Source organism: Saccostrea echinata, unplaced genomic scaffold (assembly GCF_033153115.1).
Source record: "Saccostrea echinata isolate AGI-Se365-2 ecotype Australia unplaced genomic scaffold, CSIRO_AGI_Sech_v1 ptg000042l, whole genome shotgun sequence".
NCBI classification, from domain to species: domain Eukaryota; kingdom Metazoa; phylum Mollusca; class Bivalvia; order Ostreida; family Ostreidae; genus Saccostrea; species Saccostrea echinata.
In genome coordinates, this window is record NW_026889791.1 from 2,511,897 (window position 1) to 2,528,155 (window position 16,259).

Genomic DNA, 16,259 nt, shown 5'->3' on the forward strand with positions numbered 1-16,259 from the left:
TTCTTCAGGAAGGTCAAGGCTGTCACGGCTGAGGTCACTAAGGCGGTAATCACAGCTAGAGTAGCTACAATGAAAGGGGCTTTCCCAATGCAGACCTCGTTATCGTCCTCTGGATCTAAAATTATAGTTATTTACGCAGGTTTATTTTATTCATTCATGTAACAAACATGATAAAATAACATTGTGGTCACTTGACTGCAAAATTTGAAAAATACTTGTGCATGTTAGACATTTACATTGTAAACAAAGATAAGTTATGTATAAAAGAGTTGAAAAATAAACATTTTTTTTAAATGAGGAAAATTCCAATTCAGCTTTAAAAAGAAAGTAATTTTTAAAGAATATGAGTTATCAGTTCTTCATCTCTTGTTACGAGACTTAAAAAAAAACAATATATTGAAAATACTGTTTGAACAAAATAAAGGTAAGACAGATAGTGCCACGTTGTTATTATTTACATGTATGTAAAGCTGGATAAAATTAACTTTAAAATTGGAATGTTAAGGAAAGAAAAAAAGTGGCACTGATCCACTTCTGTAAAAAAAAAAAAAAAGAACTTACTCTCAAGGACAACAGATTCCGTGGTGATTTTAAGCGTCGCACCAACATTGATTTCTTCTATTTCGTTGTCGGGAGCAGCCTGACGCTTGACCAGAGATCTCTTCTTTCTTCCGTACCCATTTTCTCCGTTAGAGCAAGCAACCTGCAACGTTAATTAATATCATTTAACGAATATACATGTATTTAAAAATAATAAATGACAGGTCTGGAAGAAATACTTGAGCCCTCGCCAGACATTTTGAATGCCATGCACTGTGTTAAATATTACACAATTTCACAAACCATCCACTTAAAAATAACAATAAATTAAAAATGAGGTAAATTTATTTCTTGAAATAGTTCGAGAGAAAGATTTGTTTTTTAACGTTCAATTATCAACATTGGTCGACAGAAAGAAAATAGCCCCAAATAGCGTACTGCTTGATGCTGAAAAGTATGAGCTGGTCACAAGAGCATAAACTGGGAACAGATTTTAGTCAAAATTTCAAATCAGTATAACTTTTGATATAAATTAAAGAATAAACAAAGTTTTTGCGATCTGTTTGCTTTTAAATATTAAACAAACTTTCAAGTTTTCAAATATGTTTGTAAAAGTAATATCAGGATATTAAATATCTAAATTTTGACTTAAGTTTATTCTCAATTTATTGCTTTGAGGCCAAGTCATGTTTAAATGTCCATGTATGCATCCTTATTGCATTTAATACTCAACCTTACATGTACGATCAACAGTCTCGTTTGATCAACAGTTTCGTTTGTTAAACCCTCTACAAAAATGACACTGTTTATAATTTTTTCTATCGAAAATCCTGATTTGAACATCCTCCCAGCATTAGTGAGAAATTCTCTCCGAGGGGACGAAAAACAAACCAATGCAATGGCCGTTGTTAAATATGACCTTGCCTACTTGGAACTACATTGAATCCTGTTTGCCTCGGAAAAGACAGTGTGTCAGATTGCACAGTGTAAAGTACATAGAAAATAGTAAAATGGGAATTAAAATAAGGATCAGAATTCACAGTGAAACGGATTCACAGGTGTTGGTTTAGACAGTTTCCACTTATTTACATCAAAGTGTTCATTCTGTTCAAATACTAATGAACCTTTAACGAAATCATGACATCAAACTACGTACTGGAGAACAGGTGCCCAGACAGACTTTCAGGGTACAGGAAAATGTCATAGCTACAGAACCTCCGTCAAGAGAGGTGGTCCTAAAGGCCCCAAAGGTGGCGGCCAGGTAGCCCTGTAAAGGCTTAGCAAAGTTCGGGAACAAGGCTGTGTCTGGTGCGCAGCTGCGGAAGTATAAAAAAAGTTTATGTAAGAAGTTTGATTTAACTACAGTACCTAAAAATTGAGTTCTTGAGCGGGAATTATTGTTATATTTTAGATTAATCATTGAAAACAATAGAAACATGCATATCAGCGATTTGAGTGCAATCATTACTTGATAATTGATATTTTTTATTCAGATTTCCAGATTTCAAGACAATTATACATGCACTTGAATTATTCAAGATTTTTTTTCTTATAATAAGTAGCATGCGATACATACCTATCCGTAATGATGGAGATCCCTGAGGCAGTGCACGACGACGCCAGAATATCGAAATCGCCTAAAGAAAATTTAGAAAACTCACTTTTAGATGGCTTTTTAAAACTCTTGTGAATAATTCCCTTCCAAAATAGACATCTATTTTCGCATTTGACATAACGATTTTAGAATATCCCCAACAAAACATTTTGAAAGTATGAAGGCTTAAGATGTGAAAGGCTTCGTTTAATATATACCTCCGAATATTGCTTTACTGTAACGATCATTAATATTTGAAAGAAATTTATCTGAATACATGGCTAATGTACGTTTTTCTAATTTAATAAACAAATATATATATGACAATGCACTAAGATTTGCCGTTGCATGCTAATAGAAATTAGGTCGGGATCGAAATACACATTCTTACTGACGAAATCTGCTCCCAGCTGTAATCCCATGGTAATAGCATCTGTCAGTTTGACGTTTCCTCCGCCCACATCTAATCCGTTGCTATAGAGTGTCATGGTGGCGGTGGGTTTCACTGTCAGGTTTTTTCCCGTGTCATCATCTTTGTCCCTGTGGGAAATTAAGTCTACCTTTTGGGGTACATGATATAATAACCGACCGACAATGGAGAACTTGATAATTCAGATGTAGCGACCCCGATATACATAAATGGAAATGTTAGTCTTGCCTCCTGTCCCAACGATAACCAAAAAAAGTTAGAAACACCAAAGAAATACGATGCAGTTAAGAAGTATGATTTAAATGGAATGGAGGCGCCGGGGGAGTTCGATCGGACACCATCCCCCTAGGATTTTGAAACTTAATAAATTTATGTAAAAGCAACGAACCACCCCCCCCCCCCCAAAAAAAAAAAAAATCCTGACTCCTCCAAATAAATTAAGGAGAGTAATATATCTGAAGTAAAGAGTCTTCTTCTATAACCCACTCCCCTTAACAAACACAGAAAATAAGTTTTTCGGCTCGAGAAGAAGTTTTTTTTTTTGAAGGGGGGAGTCAAAATATTTGCGAGTCTGATATTTCTTACAGTTGATACCCCTAAACCCTCCCCCCACGGAAAAAGTCCCTGGATCCACGCCTGGGAAGGTATACGGGCGGATATTACTGATATGGTTATTATTGAAGAAAACATTGGCCAATGTAAATAGGTTGCAGATAAATAGATCATTGGGAGGCATTAGAGATTGATTGTCCATTGATCATTTTAGTTGTAAAGCTTTAAGTTAGAATGTCATAAACATAGTCTACGTTTCTATGTGATGCATATTGGCAAAGCTCACAGAGCATTAAGGTAGTTTGTCACCTTCAGTATAAAAGAACGGTTTCTACTCACAGAGCGTTAAGGTTGTTCGTCACCTCTATGTCTGAGAGATCGGTTATACACATAACAGGGATCTGTTTGTCTTCACCAGTCTGGTACAATGCATTCTTCTGCACAATGATTTTGAACGACTCCTCCTGCAATCACGGTCCAAATATATTGTTACCAACATATTTTCACGACGATAAAATACAATTTGTTAAGTTAAGAATTACTGTCAAGCAGTATTGGTATTAATGAAATTGAGACAAATCAATCCAGAACAAATAAAAATATTAATTGTACTAATTATTTGGAATGCATATCACTTATTGGTAACGGTGAATACATAATAAATATGTTCGCTGTAACTTTGTTGTCCTATAGATGTGAATGCAAATAAGACAGTTACCCATTGGAGGCCACACGAACTGAAGAGGAAGGTGTGAGAGACGGTCCCCACGCTGCTGGTCGTTTGTTGACAGGCCGCGGTCCGGCCCTGGATGTACACTGTCCCGGTGTCCGAAGCCCCGGTCAGTGTGATGACCAGCTGGCTCTGTGTGCAGGACGACACCTCCACTAAAAAAACACAAGAGGTATAACTCTCATAAAATTAAGGCAACACATCCACTGAAAAAACACACAAGAGGAATAACTCTGTTAAAATTAAGGCGACACCTCCACTGAACCCCCCTCCCTCCCCCCTCCCCCCACACACAAAAGATAACTTTGATAAAATGAAGACGACCCCTCAAAATAAAAAATAAAAGGATGACTTATCAAAATTAAGGGGTAACTTTAATAAAATTCATGGGACATCTCCACTGACAAATAGGAGGGATTGCTTTAGTAAAATTAAGACGACATCTCCACTTGAAAGCAATGGTTTAAGTAGTTAAATAAGCTTACAACAATGACTAGTTGAACATGATAACGTGACAAATATATGAACAATTTATTCCCCTTTTACAAATCGTTGAACTCTGACATCTCAAAGCATCGATATGTCCAATACTGTGGAATCATTATTGTTCGTGGGTTCTCCCTCAATACCCAAGAACGATAACTTATGAGCTACCTGCAAAATTGCGTTCCCACGAACCAATAACATGAATACCCAAAGACATTGACCCTAACGAACTAAAAGAATTCGACATGCAGTATATGGTGTATATAGAATAGAATGTGCGATAGATCTTATCAGTATTTCGAGTTTATACTTCGATTTCTCAAAGACAAAGCTCGATATAATCAAGATTTTGGGACAGCTCTGTTATGTACACGATATTGATTTTGATTATTTAAGTATAACTCATCTCAAAAATTGTTTTTAATCATTAAAAGTAATATTTGCACAAAAATATTAAAACATGTTTTTCCTTATAACAGATAAGCCAGTGATATATGAATATCGGCGATATTATTTGTCTGACTTTCTGATAATAATTTTTGAAGATCTCTCCCAATTTATCAGTTTAAATATGACGTACTTCAACTTTCAAATTCGGTCTCCAGGTGCTTTGAGATATTACAAAATAAATCCTTTTCCACTACAATTATTCATATTTTTTTAAACGAAATTTTTTGTGATAAAATCTACTTACAGACAGGATTAAATTGCCCATACGCATGCGCTATCAAACATGACACGATAAGAAACAGCATCGTCTTCATGATTTTAGCACTGTAAGGAAGTTCAAGACAATAGTAGCAAATTCAAAATAACAAAAGCTAGTTCTTCTTTCAATTTTGAAATCACAATTGGGATATATCATCCATTAACTATCACAGATTTTTGCAAAATTAAGGTTCAGATCAAAATAATATGCAAAAATCAAATCAAAAAACTTAAATTTCCCGATTTTTCAGGAAATGAGCAAATGAATCATTTCTTCAAATTTGAAATCACAAGCAGTAAAAATGATTCGTTAATTAACATTTTTATACAATATGCTAGTATAGTTTAATGTATATTCAAGACTTAATAAATGTTAAAAGTTTAAAAAGATACAAAAAAGTCAAAATAAAGATGAGTTATCTCCCATATTTACCTTCTGCACGATGAGGGAGGTATGGTCTCCGATCTTCTGTTTTGCGGATGTGTATTCCGCTATCATTTTATATAGCTTCTAACCTTAATCTCATCAATTATATTGTCATATTTTTGGATGAAAAAAAAGGCCAAATTCGTGTCCTGTTAATAAGGACAAATTATAAATTCAGCATACCCGTTGTCTTTGAAAGATTAAGAGAGAACGAATATTGTATGTAGATCAAGGTCAGATTAAGGGCACGTTGACCATTAATGTATTAGGGCATGCGTTGTCATATGACCTATAAACTCTTGATTAAATAAAATATTTTTCAAGGGTGGTTCCGGTAGTATTTGAAAAACTTAAATTATAAGGGATTGGTCCCGATAAAAAATTAGCATTCCATACACCTATACATGTACATTTATATGATACATGTATGCAAGAACTACATGTACTGTGCCAAGACTGTAATTAAGGTAAAATGGCCCTCTGCATAGGGAGGTAACTGTAAATATATTTTTTAATCACTGTCTGTCCTGTGTGATTTTTTTTTATAGCTTTTTGAATTATATGTCACATACCCCCCCCCCCCCACCCCTTTCATTTGCTTATTTGCTTGAATTTCTTTTTATGTTGATCTTCTGTTTCGAAATTGTTATCATTATTAACCAAATCTATCTGAGGAAACAGTGTCCATTTATATTAATACCATTATAAGAAATCAGTAAGCAAGTTTATTAATTTACGTTTACCTTTATTCTATTATAGAAAAGTTGTACTTTTATCAAAAAATCAAATTACGATGAAAGGGTCCCGCGTTTACGGGTAATTATTAAATTAATAATGTATCTTAATAATTAATACCCACTGGTGACATCTGTTTGGCGTACAGTACTATACCCCTGTAGGTCAAGGTTATCGTTGACTTAAGAAATTAATGGTACATGTATGTTGTATCACAATGAGAAGGACTGTATGTATCAAAATACAGAAGGGTAAGTTTTCTACTTTAACATTTTGAAAACTCTTATTTTTTTTTTCTTAAAAAAAATGTGTTCAATACATGAGATTTAGTTACTGCTGCCTGCATGATTATTTCTTTTAACCAAAATGTAGTGCAAAGTGCAATTTAGTTCTAAGATTAATTACTGCCCTTATAATTCAGCAATTTCTGTATTTCATCTGTTCCAAAAAAAAAAAAAAAAAAAAAAATTGAGTAGGTGCGCTGTAGCGAAAATATGAACATACTCTGTATTGAAGATAACTTTCACAAAAAACAGCAGTTTTAAATTATTCTCTGATAGAAGACAGTTAAATTGCCTACATTAGATAAATTCATTACAGGCAAAGCACAATTTGGCGTTTAAAAGGTACTTGTTTTAAATAAAAAATAATCCAACCTAATTTCAAGATTATCTAAAATGCTTATATAATTTATACATCAGAGAAGAATAAACAGAGAAAAATGCCCGAGGTTCGACAAATAACCTCATCATTACAACATTCTTTTCCCGTTATGTATCAGGTAACACTGATGTATACACTATGTGAAATCTCCACAGTCTCACAAATATTGAAATTATTTGTCTATGAAAAGCAAAGACTCACTATACCTTAATATTTCTTATAAAAACACTTTCATGACATAACATAAAAAAGCAAGGGCCTACTTAACACTTTAATGACATAATTTTTATCTCTTTTCGAGAAATATTTATAGTTCAATGATTCATTAATTACAAACAAGAAATAAATGCAATTATTTTCTATGAATTGTGTGGTGAAGGGGGTACATGTGAGTGCCGGACTTTAAGAAAAAGAGTGTTAATTAAGATATTTTCGCTTAGTTCCAACCTCATAAAAACCGCATTTTTTAAATCATGGGATAGTTTTTGCCGAGAGAATTTTCCTTTGAACAGTATTGCTTGTCATAATTCCATACCTTTTTCTAGTAAGAACTTTGCTCTATATAACTAGTTCACAAATTGATTTTGATTTTTATCATTTAAAGCTGTTGGCATTTTGCAAGTCTTATTCGCCCATGTTTTGATTTTTATTTTATTCGAGAACGACAGTTGACGAACAAATGGAAGATTTATTTTCAGCAGATAACCTAGGCACCATGTTAAGATAGCAGGAGAGATGAAGCTATGGCCAGTTTGCTCACTTACACTCTACGTATTTCTGTCTGACTGTTCCTGTGAATATGCACCTAAAGGGAGGATTCTTAAAATGAAGAAAATGACAGATAAATAACTGAATTTTGAAAATAAGATGTGTTTGATCAAATTTTCTCTGCTGTGTTTATGTGCTTTTTGGGAAATTATTAAATCAATCAAAATAGAATCGTATTAAAGTTACAGAACCTCAGAAAACAAAAAAAAAGTTGCATAGTGATTTTTTTTTTTCTCTAAACACCTTAAAATCAAATTTTGAAAATAATCAAACAGTAAATTTAAGCTTTCTTAATTAGGATAATATTTCGCTTTCAGTAAAATTTGAGAGATGTTCTGGAGTCGACATACAGCTGACCTTAAGCGGTGCCGCAATTGGCGGAATAATTTACATCCGGGGAGGTCAGGCATCTTGTATCCGAGAAACAACCAATGAAACAACGTATCATGTGTTTGAATTTAATGCCTGTATGATAAATCCGGTAAAGTTCATTTATCAATATGATATTAAAAGAATAATTTTTATTATGAATGTAAACAATTGAGTCTGAAATTAATTTAAAAAACAAATCCCCTGCATTAACTGTGCAGCCTTATATGTGTATATTTTGTTGTATATTTGCTTTAATTATTGATTGAACCACAGAATGAGGAGTACTACCTGTGTGTCCAGAGGAGTCCTTTATACCAGACAGAGCTAGACTTAGTGCTTCATTTTGTCTGCCATTTTGACTTGTCAGAAATCAAGCAAATCAGCGTAAACGCAGATCAAAATAGGTAAGAAAATTGCTTTAATTTTTAAATGCATTTAGTACAATTGGCATTTTAGTGGGGAATCCGGTCAAGACAATCATTTAAAAAAAAAATAAAGCTTAGATACCAAAGGTATGTAATGCAAAAGTACAGGGTCATTGTAAAACACATATGTATACATCCACATGTAAATTTAATGTTTGACTAAGGCAAAGGTCATCATTATGCACGATTTTAAATTACATGTTATGTTATTAATCGTAAGTGTTTATTTAGTGAGGATAAGGCTGGAGTAAATAAGACTACCCGACCAAGGTTATCCATGAAGCTATACAGAAACGGATATGACGTCAGCGGACGTGACGTAAAGCTTGGCGATCCAATCACTATGATAATTAGTATGGACAAACAATTCATAGGTAATGGCTTTTGACCTTAAACATTTACTAATTAAAATATTGTGATTTGTGCATTCCTCAGTAAATACAATCTTTCTTAGTAGAAGCAACGTTCTAAAAGGAACATGTTTACCTTTTATTTATTCGTTTTTTTTTTTTTTTTTTTTTTTTTTTTTTTTTTTTTTTTTGTTTTTTTTGTTTTTATGTTTTCATGAGTTATAGCTTCTCATGAACAATTGGTTTAATATTTCTGTTAGACAAATGAGCTGTCGATTTTCTCCCTGTGTTTCCCGTCCTTCGAGAACGAGTTTCTGCACTTTGAACATTTTTTTTCGAGCTGTTGATTTTTCTCTCCATGTTTCCTGTCTATCTGTCTGTCTGTATAGCTCCGTCGGGAGATGAGTCTGTCATTGTCACCTGCACAATAAGGACCGCTGTAATTCGTTGACTAGTGGCCTTTTTCTGCAGGTCTCATTGATGTTTATCATCAGCTACTCAAACCTTTATCTTTACGCCATCAAGCTTAATATATGCATTGTTTTGCGGAATATCTAGTATCTTCCAATGGTTAAATGTATGTGGAGGTAAAACGTACATATTTAGAGGAATGCAATTCTTTATTTTATCATCCCGAATATGTTTTGCTCCATTCTTTTCTTATAATATCAGATATATCCAAACAATCAGAATTTTGATAAGCTTCAATTTCTTGGTTGAAATTACGTTTTTAACAGGAGAGTATGATTGAAAGACGAATACCGTATTTTTAAGTATGTGTCTAATCAAATAACATTTTACATTCAATAAAATATGTTAAAAACAGTTTTTTTTTGCTTTTTTTTGTAGATAATTTTGACTTTAAAGTTAGATACTGCACGGCTTCAACGATTCCTATAGTAGAAAATTTGTAAGTGCATGGTTCTTTTGAGCAAGAGTTTTCGAATATTGCTTATAGTAATTTTACTGACAAAATACACATCTAAATGTAAAAGTCAGTTCAAAAATAAAAGAAATTTGAAATTGAACCCCAAAGACTAAAGAAAAGGGATTGTGGTAAAAAAATGCTTTGCAACTGCTTGAACAACATTTTCAAAATTAAGTTTTAATTTTTTTCCTGACAGCTGTGCTTCTGAATCTGAGCTTTTTCCCGATTTTTCTCGCTTAGAAAATGGAGCGATGACATCCTCTTTTAATGCATTTAGAACAACGACGCTTTCTAATATTCAAGTCACTATGACTTTCTCTTGCACTCTTGAACTCTGCCTTGGGCCATGCATCGACGCAAGTAAATTTTCATTTTCTGCACTATTTAAATTTGAGGAAACACTTTACTGCACTACCGTAGTCAAGATGCTATGTATAAATGCTGAAATAAAACAAAATGGGATATAAAACATAAACTTTAAAAAAAAATCTTTCTCATCAATCAGCTAAAAAATTCTTATTTATATCCAAGTGTTCTGTCTTATTCTTCAGGAATCATGTGGATCGAGACGGAAGCGTGATATCAAACTAAAGCGAGAATCTCACGTGAAACGTGATTTCGAAGAATTACTTGGACATTCGTACATTGGAAATAGATATACCGTGTCCAAACGTACAGTCATCCCTGAAACAACAGGTATAATGTAAAATATTATAGTAGTGTTTGTTTGTTTAACGTCCCTTTGAGAATTTTTCGCTTATATTAAGACGCCATCACATGCCGGCGGAGGACTTCAAATTTAGACCTGTACTCGGCACTTACGGGCTTTGAGCAGAGAGGGATCTTTTTCGTGCCAGCACCTACTGCGACACATGACCTCGGTTTATACGGTCTCATCCGAAGGACCGGTCTCAACGTTCCGCAGTTGGATTCGGACCCACGATCTAAGGATCAACTAACTCCGCGACTCTGGAGCAAACGCTCTATTCACTGCGCCATGCTAACATATAACTAATATTATAGTGGCCTATATTCTGAATAATTCTTGTCATTATATGAATTTTGACTTTAACATCAACGCCTTGTAAGGGGAGATAATCAATCAGTATATGTAATTTTATCTTTGCCGAACCGTTTTATAAGCTATAGTATATCATGAATAATTTTACACAAACAATAGAAATGATTTTCTTTGTTTTTCAGACCCAGATAAAGTCTGTGTGCATTTCTTTATAGTTTTCCTCGTGTTGCCGACACTGGCAATTGTGTTAGTGGGTTTAGTGTCCTATGCCATAGTTCTTCATAGAAAAGTCAACCAGCAGGTTATTCTGCAGTCCGAAATTCTCCATAGCCGTAGAAAATCATCAAACGTCAGTATGGGAACAAAGATCGAAGAAACTGCGATATGATGCTTCATTATTATCCCCTCGTTACGAATTTCGAGGGGTTAAAGTAATGCGCTTGTGAATGGTGGGGTATACCAAATGGAAGTAAAAGTTATTTATGTCGGGATCGATGTGCTCTTTTGCGATGACGCGACCCGCCTAATTGTTGTACGTGATGCACATGCTATCACATGTACAAGAATGGAAAATACTATGTGGACACGAAAATGAAGATAAGAAGTTTGTGTTTGTCTGTGTGTGAATTAACCTTGCACAAATAAATCTAGCAAAACTGTACAGTTGTATTTAGATAACGGTAAGATAAACAGAAGTTTTTTGTTAAAGTAGCCATAGCAAAATATGTTTATGGTGGAGTAATACATCTCCTTTAAATATCTAAAAGTGATCAAAAAGCATAAAATACGCCAAAGTTCATATTGCCTGTACATACGTTATAAATGTTATCAAGGTGACCTTTGTGCAAAATAATCAGATTGTACACGGACGGCAATTGAGTTAATGAAGATTATTTATTATCTGATTCGTGATGTATCAATTGAATAATTAATACAATATAAATGTAACTAACTAATTGTATTAGAGTCTAGAAGAAAACACGCATTGATATTTATCTAATTAGTGAAAAAATGATTGAAACTAAAACGTGTCATTGGGTTCATGATATAACGTAACCATATTTATTGAAAATAAATGAGAGTATGGCGATCGAGAAATGAAAACCTCTCATTGGGTCCATGATATCACGTGAATACGTGAGTTCATGACCCCAATCACGTGCTATCACGAAGAAGCAACATCGTAGGTAAAATCTGTTTCTGCAATTTAACGCAAGGTGAGATTTCTTTTGTTTTGATATAAACAAGAGCAAATTTTCAATTCTGTACATATATATTAAAAATAGTCTATTTCCTCTTTTAAAATGATTTAAATGTACAATACATATAATACATGCTGATTCTATCGTTCGTTCTTCAAATTAACTTGTCTTCTAATTCTTAGTTGGATGAATAAAAGATTTCAATCTTAATGTTAATTTTATTTTTTCTTAAAATCCCTCATCAAATTTCGCTTAATTCAAAAAATATTATTGAATATGGTCATCTTATTCATTTAGGTTCCTTTAAGTTATTCAACTCCTTTCAGTAAATAGAAAAATGAAAATAATTTTCTACTACATGTAGTTTTCAGAATTGCATATTTATGTTTTACATCAATATCGTTATTTACTTCAAAGATGCTGATCGTGGCTTTGATTGCGATATTTTCAATCAGCGGCGTGCAGTCGGGATTTGACCCACAGTGTAAGTTTCTCCCATTCTTAATAAAATGCTTTCATTTATAATGATTGCTAAGGTCATGCAACAATTTCAAACAAAACCATTTAGTTTACAGAATATTATTAATTTTTTTTTAAATGCCAATCATGAATTTTTATTTGTTTTATGTCATTTAAAAAAAATATAGTTTGGACGTACTAACATAATTTTTTTTAATTTAAGTAATTGTTGAAAGCTGTACAAACTCGGAACTCAAACTAAATCTCAGAAACACTTCGCCGGACGGTATTGTCTTCATTCAGGGTAGTGGAAGTGCTTGTAAACATATAACGACTGGAATTGAACAACGCTTGTCCTTTGAATTTGGCCTATGTGACATACGATATGTAAGTGCTGGGACTTGAAGTTTCTATTTGAAGCCCGGAAAGATGAGAGAGTGTGTTATTTAGTCTATGAATTTATCTGTCTTCAAGCGTTCTAACATTTGTATTGTCCAGAAAAGTCTCATCAAAACTGTTTTTGAAAGGCTACGTTCTGAGTCAAAACGCCTATAAAAGTTTATATTTAGCCCCCCCCCCCCCCCAAGGATTTACGAGTGAAATTTGATAACAATATTTATCAAATGAAAAGATGGAATAAAAGAAAACGAAATCAAAAATTTTACAACTGAAAGTATATGTACCTTTATGAACAGTTTTATTTTTCTTTATTCATTTTAAAATACTTGTAGAATTTTCCTATACGTTTCTTATATTTTAAAGTTGAGGATCATAAATTTCAAATTTGGATTCATAGTATAAATTTTAATTTACACGGGTAGGATGCAGTATTTCGAGTAGTTGTTCAGAAGAGACCGGAAGTGCAGACCGGTGACGACAAGGTAATTCCGGTGATGTGCATGCTGGATCTTTCTGACATGCTGGTTAACGGAGTTGTTTTTCCTGGGTGAGCTTCATTCATGCTTTTTGAAAATCATAAAGATTTTAAAAACTGGCAGAATTCTAGATAGTTAGCTGCCGTAGCTTCATGAAATTCGATATTGTCTGTTTGCTATTTCCCAATTTCAAGAATGAAATGAATGAATTTCATCAGGAATTTAAAAAAATCATCAGAACAAACACATGGAAAGGCTGAAAAACGAAACTGCAAAAACATAACATTTTTCCATAGGCGATTTATTAATTCAAAAGATGACCGCCTACGTTATAAGTACTTATTTCTAGTCTCTTGGCATATTGTTAATAAGTTATGTTCAAAATTAATTCAGATGTCTTAAAATGAATGAAAAAAGAGAAAAAATTATACATTATTGTAGTAATGTTGAATTTTGGACTATAGGAACGACGTAGACAACGTTGGAATTAACAGAACGGAAAAACCTCGAGCACGCATGCGTGTCTTTTCGAACATTGTTGACGTTAGCAAAGGAGTTGTGACCCTTAATGACCCTCTTGGAATGGAAATAAAGTTAGAAGAGGGCTATCAAGGTTTTATTACTCTTTTAAAAATATACATTTATATTTAGCTAAAAAGATTCATCAATGCATCACTATAATTAGACATGTTGAGCAAATAATCTTTTTGGACCAAAGTTGATATTGTATCATCTATTGAGTACATCAATAACTTATTGTATTTAATCCTGATACGCACTGGCAAACATCTCAGTAAGATGACCTAAAATTAGTACCTGAAAAGGGACATCACAAAATTAAACAAAATAGTAATAAGAACAAATTCTAAACGTGCCTGGCGTCATGAACATATGCACTATAATTTTTTGACTAAAGAATAGAAGCGTCAATTTTTGTTTTCGTATGATAAGGAAACACATTGCCTTCCAACCCAGTTCTAAATACCATTTCATATACATTTTCTTACAGATACATTTGATATTCGAGCCAAGGACTGCACCGCTGCCATGATACCCCTCATAAGAGATGAGTATGTCGCCTTTAAAATGAACTAACACGAATTTAGACGTGAACCTCCATTATTGCATACAGATTTAATTTTTGAAAAAAAAGTAGTTTCCTTTCTTGGCAGGTTTTTTTTTCCCAACACTGTAAGAACTTGTCTTTTTAATAACTTTACTTCAGAAATATGAGTTTGTTAAATGGCGTAAATGCCTACTGAAATCCCAACTGAAGAAGAAAAACCCTATTGAATGGGCAGATAATATAATTGTCCATTTGAACAAATATAGTGTTAAGGGATTTTTTTTCTTGAGGACTTGTGATTATTTACTTAACATAAATATCTTTAATGAAATATAGATGTGCCTCTGATCTGGAACTATTTCCAAACTTTGAGAAGAAAAATAGGGGTGCACTCGAATCAAAGTTTCGGGCGTTTCAACCTACGAATCTCAATGGGGAAACTGAAGTGGATGTTATTTTCACATGTCAGCTCTCTGTGTGTCTCGGAGATTGTCTCCAGGTTAGAGATAAACAAAATATTAAAAACCAAGTCATATGAATTTATATTGAAAAAAAAGTATGGAAAGATTTCTAATAAATTTAGATTCATTGTCCCTCTGTTTATTAATATAACATTTTATTTTAACTTTTATGATTTTTTTAAAAGAAATCTAATTTATTTGTGAACATTTTTGAATATATGAAAACACAATTTCAGTACAGACATATACTTCGTGGGGAAAAAATGACAGAAAAAAAAACTTTTTTTTATATTGACAATTTTATAAAAGAATAATAGTTAATCATCCCAGAGAGAATTATCTTTCTTTTTAGATGATCAATAACTCATTGACTGATTTTATACTGTTTTACGTCCCTTTCAGAAAATTTTCATTCATATGTGACGTCACTCAACAACCAAACATCTGTGAAGGGTTTCAAAATTAGACCTATATTTGACTCTCACTGCCATTGAGCAGTGATTGTTTTTAGGTTCCAACGCCTGTCGGGGCACGGGGCTTCGATTTCATCTGAAAGACGTGCTACTTTCATTTTGTTAGTGCTGAAGTGCTTAGCGAAGGAACAATTGCTACTATTTTTATTGAATTAGGTTTGTCGGTCCCTACTCGAACCCATGGCCTTCCGACTACAGAGCGAACGTTACCGTGCTGGCAAAGGGTCAATATTCCTCATCTTCCAGTCAAAAAATCCTGACGTTCATCTTTTTGTCTTTATTTTGTCTTTTCATTTCCATTTCATTTCATGCCATCATATTTTTAGAATCAATGCCAAAGAAATTGGGATCGCATGAAGAGGTCAAATGACGAGATTAACGAACTGACAGTGGGGACGCGGATTCGAGTGAAATCTCCACCCCAACAACAGAGAGGTGATTTCTTTTCCAATATCTATACCTTACTGTCATGATGATCAACTTTAACACATTCCCTTTTTTGCTTATTGACAACCAGAGCAAGGTTTATTATTTTTTTTTTTATTTTAAACATTCAATCCTTGTTTTACTTGTTAAACGTTCAATCTTTGTTTAACTTGATAAACTAATCATGCAAATTCATTCTTTTTATGTTTAAATGTCAATTAGTGAATTTTATTAATATTTATAGTGGAAGACAGCCCCTTGCCCAAGTTTTGCCTGGAGAGGCTCTTCGTTTACATTATCTCCATTGTGGTCGGGATCGTGATTCTCGGTTCCTGGTCAGCCATTGGCTATCTCATATGTCGACTGGTTAGCAGTGGAATTAAACCGGATCTGGAGGTTGCAAGATCTGTAGGGAGAAGGATTTCCTCCATTCTCAACCTTCCGCAAGGTTATAACCTAAAGGACCAAAAAACGTTTGACTCTATACCGGAAGAGGAAGGCATGACACCACCGCAGCAACGACGAAAATCAGTTACGGTTGGTTAAATTTTCTTGTATTCATTTTGCA

At 33.5% G+C, this 16,259-nt stretch overlaps 1 protein-coding gene across 1 annotated transcript; it reads right to left on the reverse strand.

The window, feature by feature from the left end:
- Positions 1 to 1,675: 1,675 nt before the first annotated feature.
- Positions 1,676 to 6,335, reverse strand: LOC133201025 (uncharacterized). Its single transcript, XM_061336829.1, has 6 exons — positions 6,323 to 6,335; positions 3,835 to 4,001; positions 3,456 to 3,580; positions 2,526 to 2,674; positions 2,117 to 2,177; positions 1,676 to 1,856 (listed from the first exon to the last, which is right to left on the reverse strand). Exons 1-6 carry the CDS (start codon positions 6,333 to 6,335, stop codon positions 1,676 to 1,678), a joined length of 696 nt encoding a protein of 231 aa, XP_061192813.1.
- Positions 6,336 to 16,259: the final 9,924 nt, after the last annotated feature.

Bases quoted from the DNA above. Each gene is read 5' to 3' on its own strand.
- LOC133201025 (XM_061336829.1), bottom strand. The intron at 2,675-3,455 runs GTGAGTAGAAAC...AATTTCCCACAG, and splicing joins ACGAACAACCTTAACGCTCT to GGACAAAGATGATGACACGG. The intron at 1,857-2,116 runs GTATGTATCGCA...ATACTTCCGCAG, and splicing joins ATCTCCATCATTACGGATAG to CTGCGCACCAGACACAGCCT.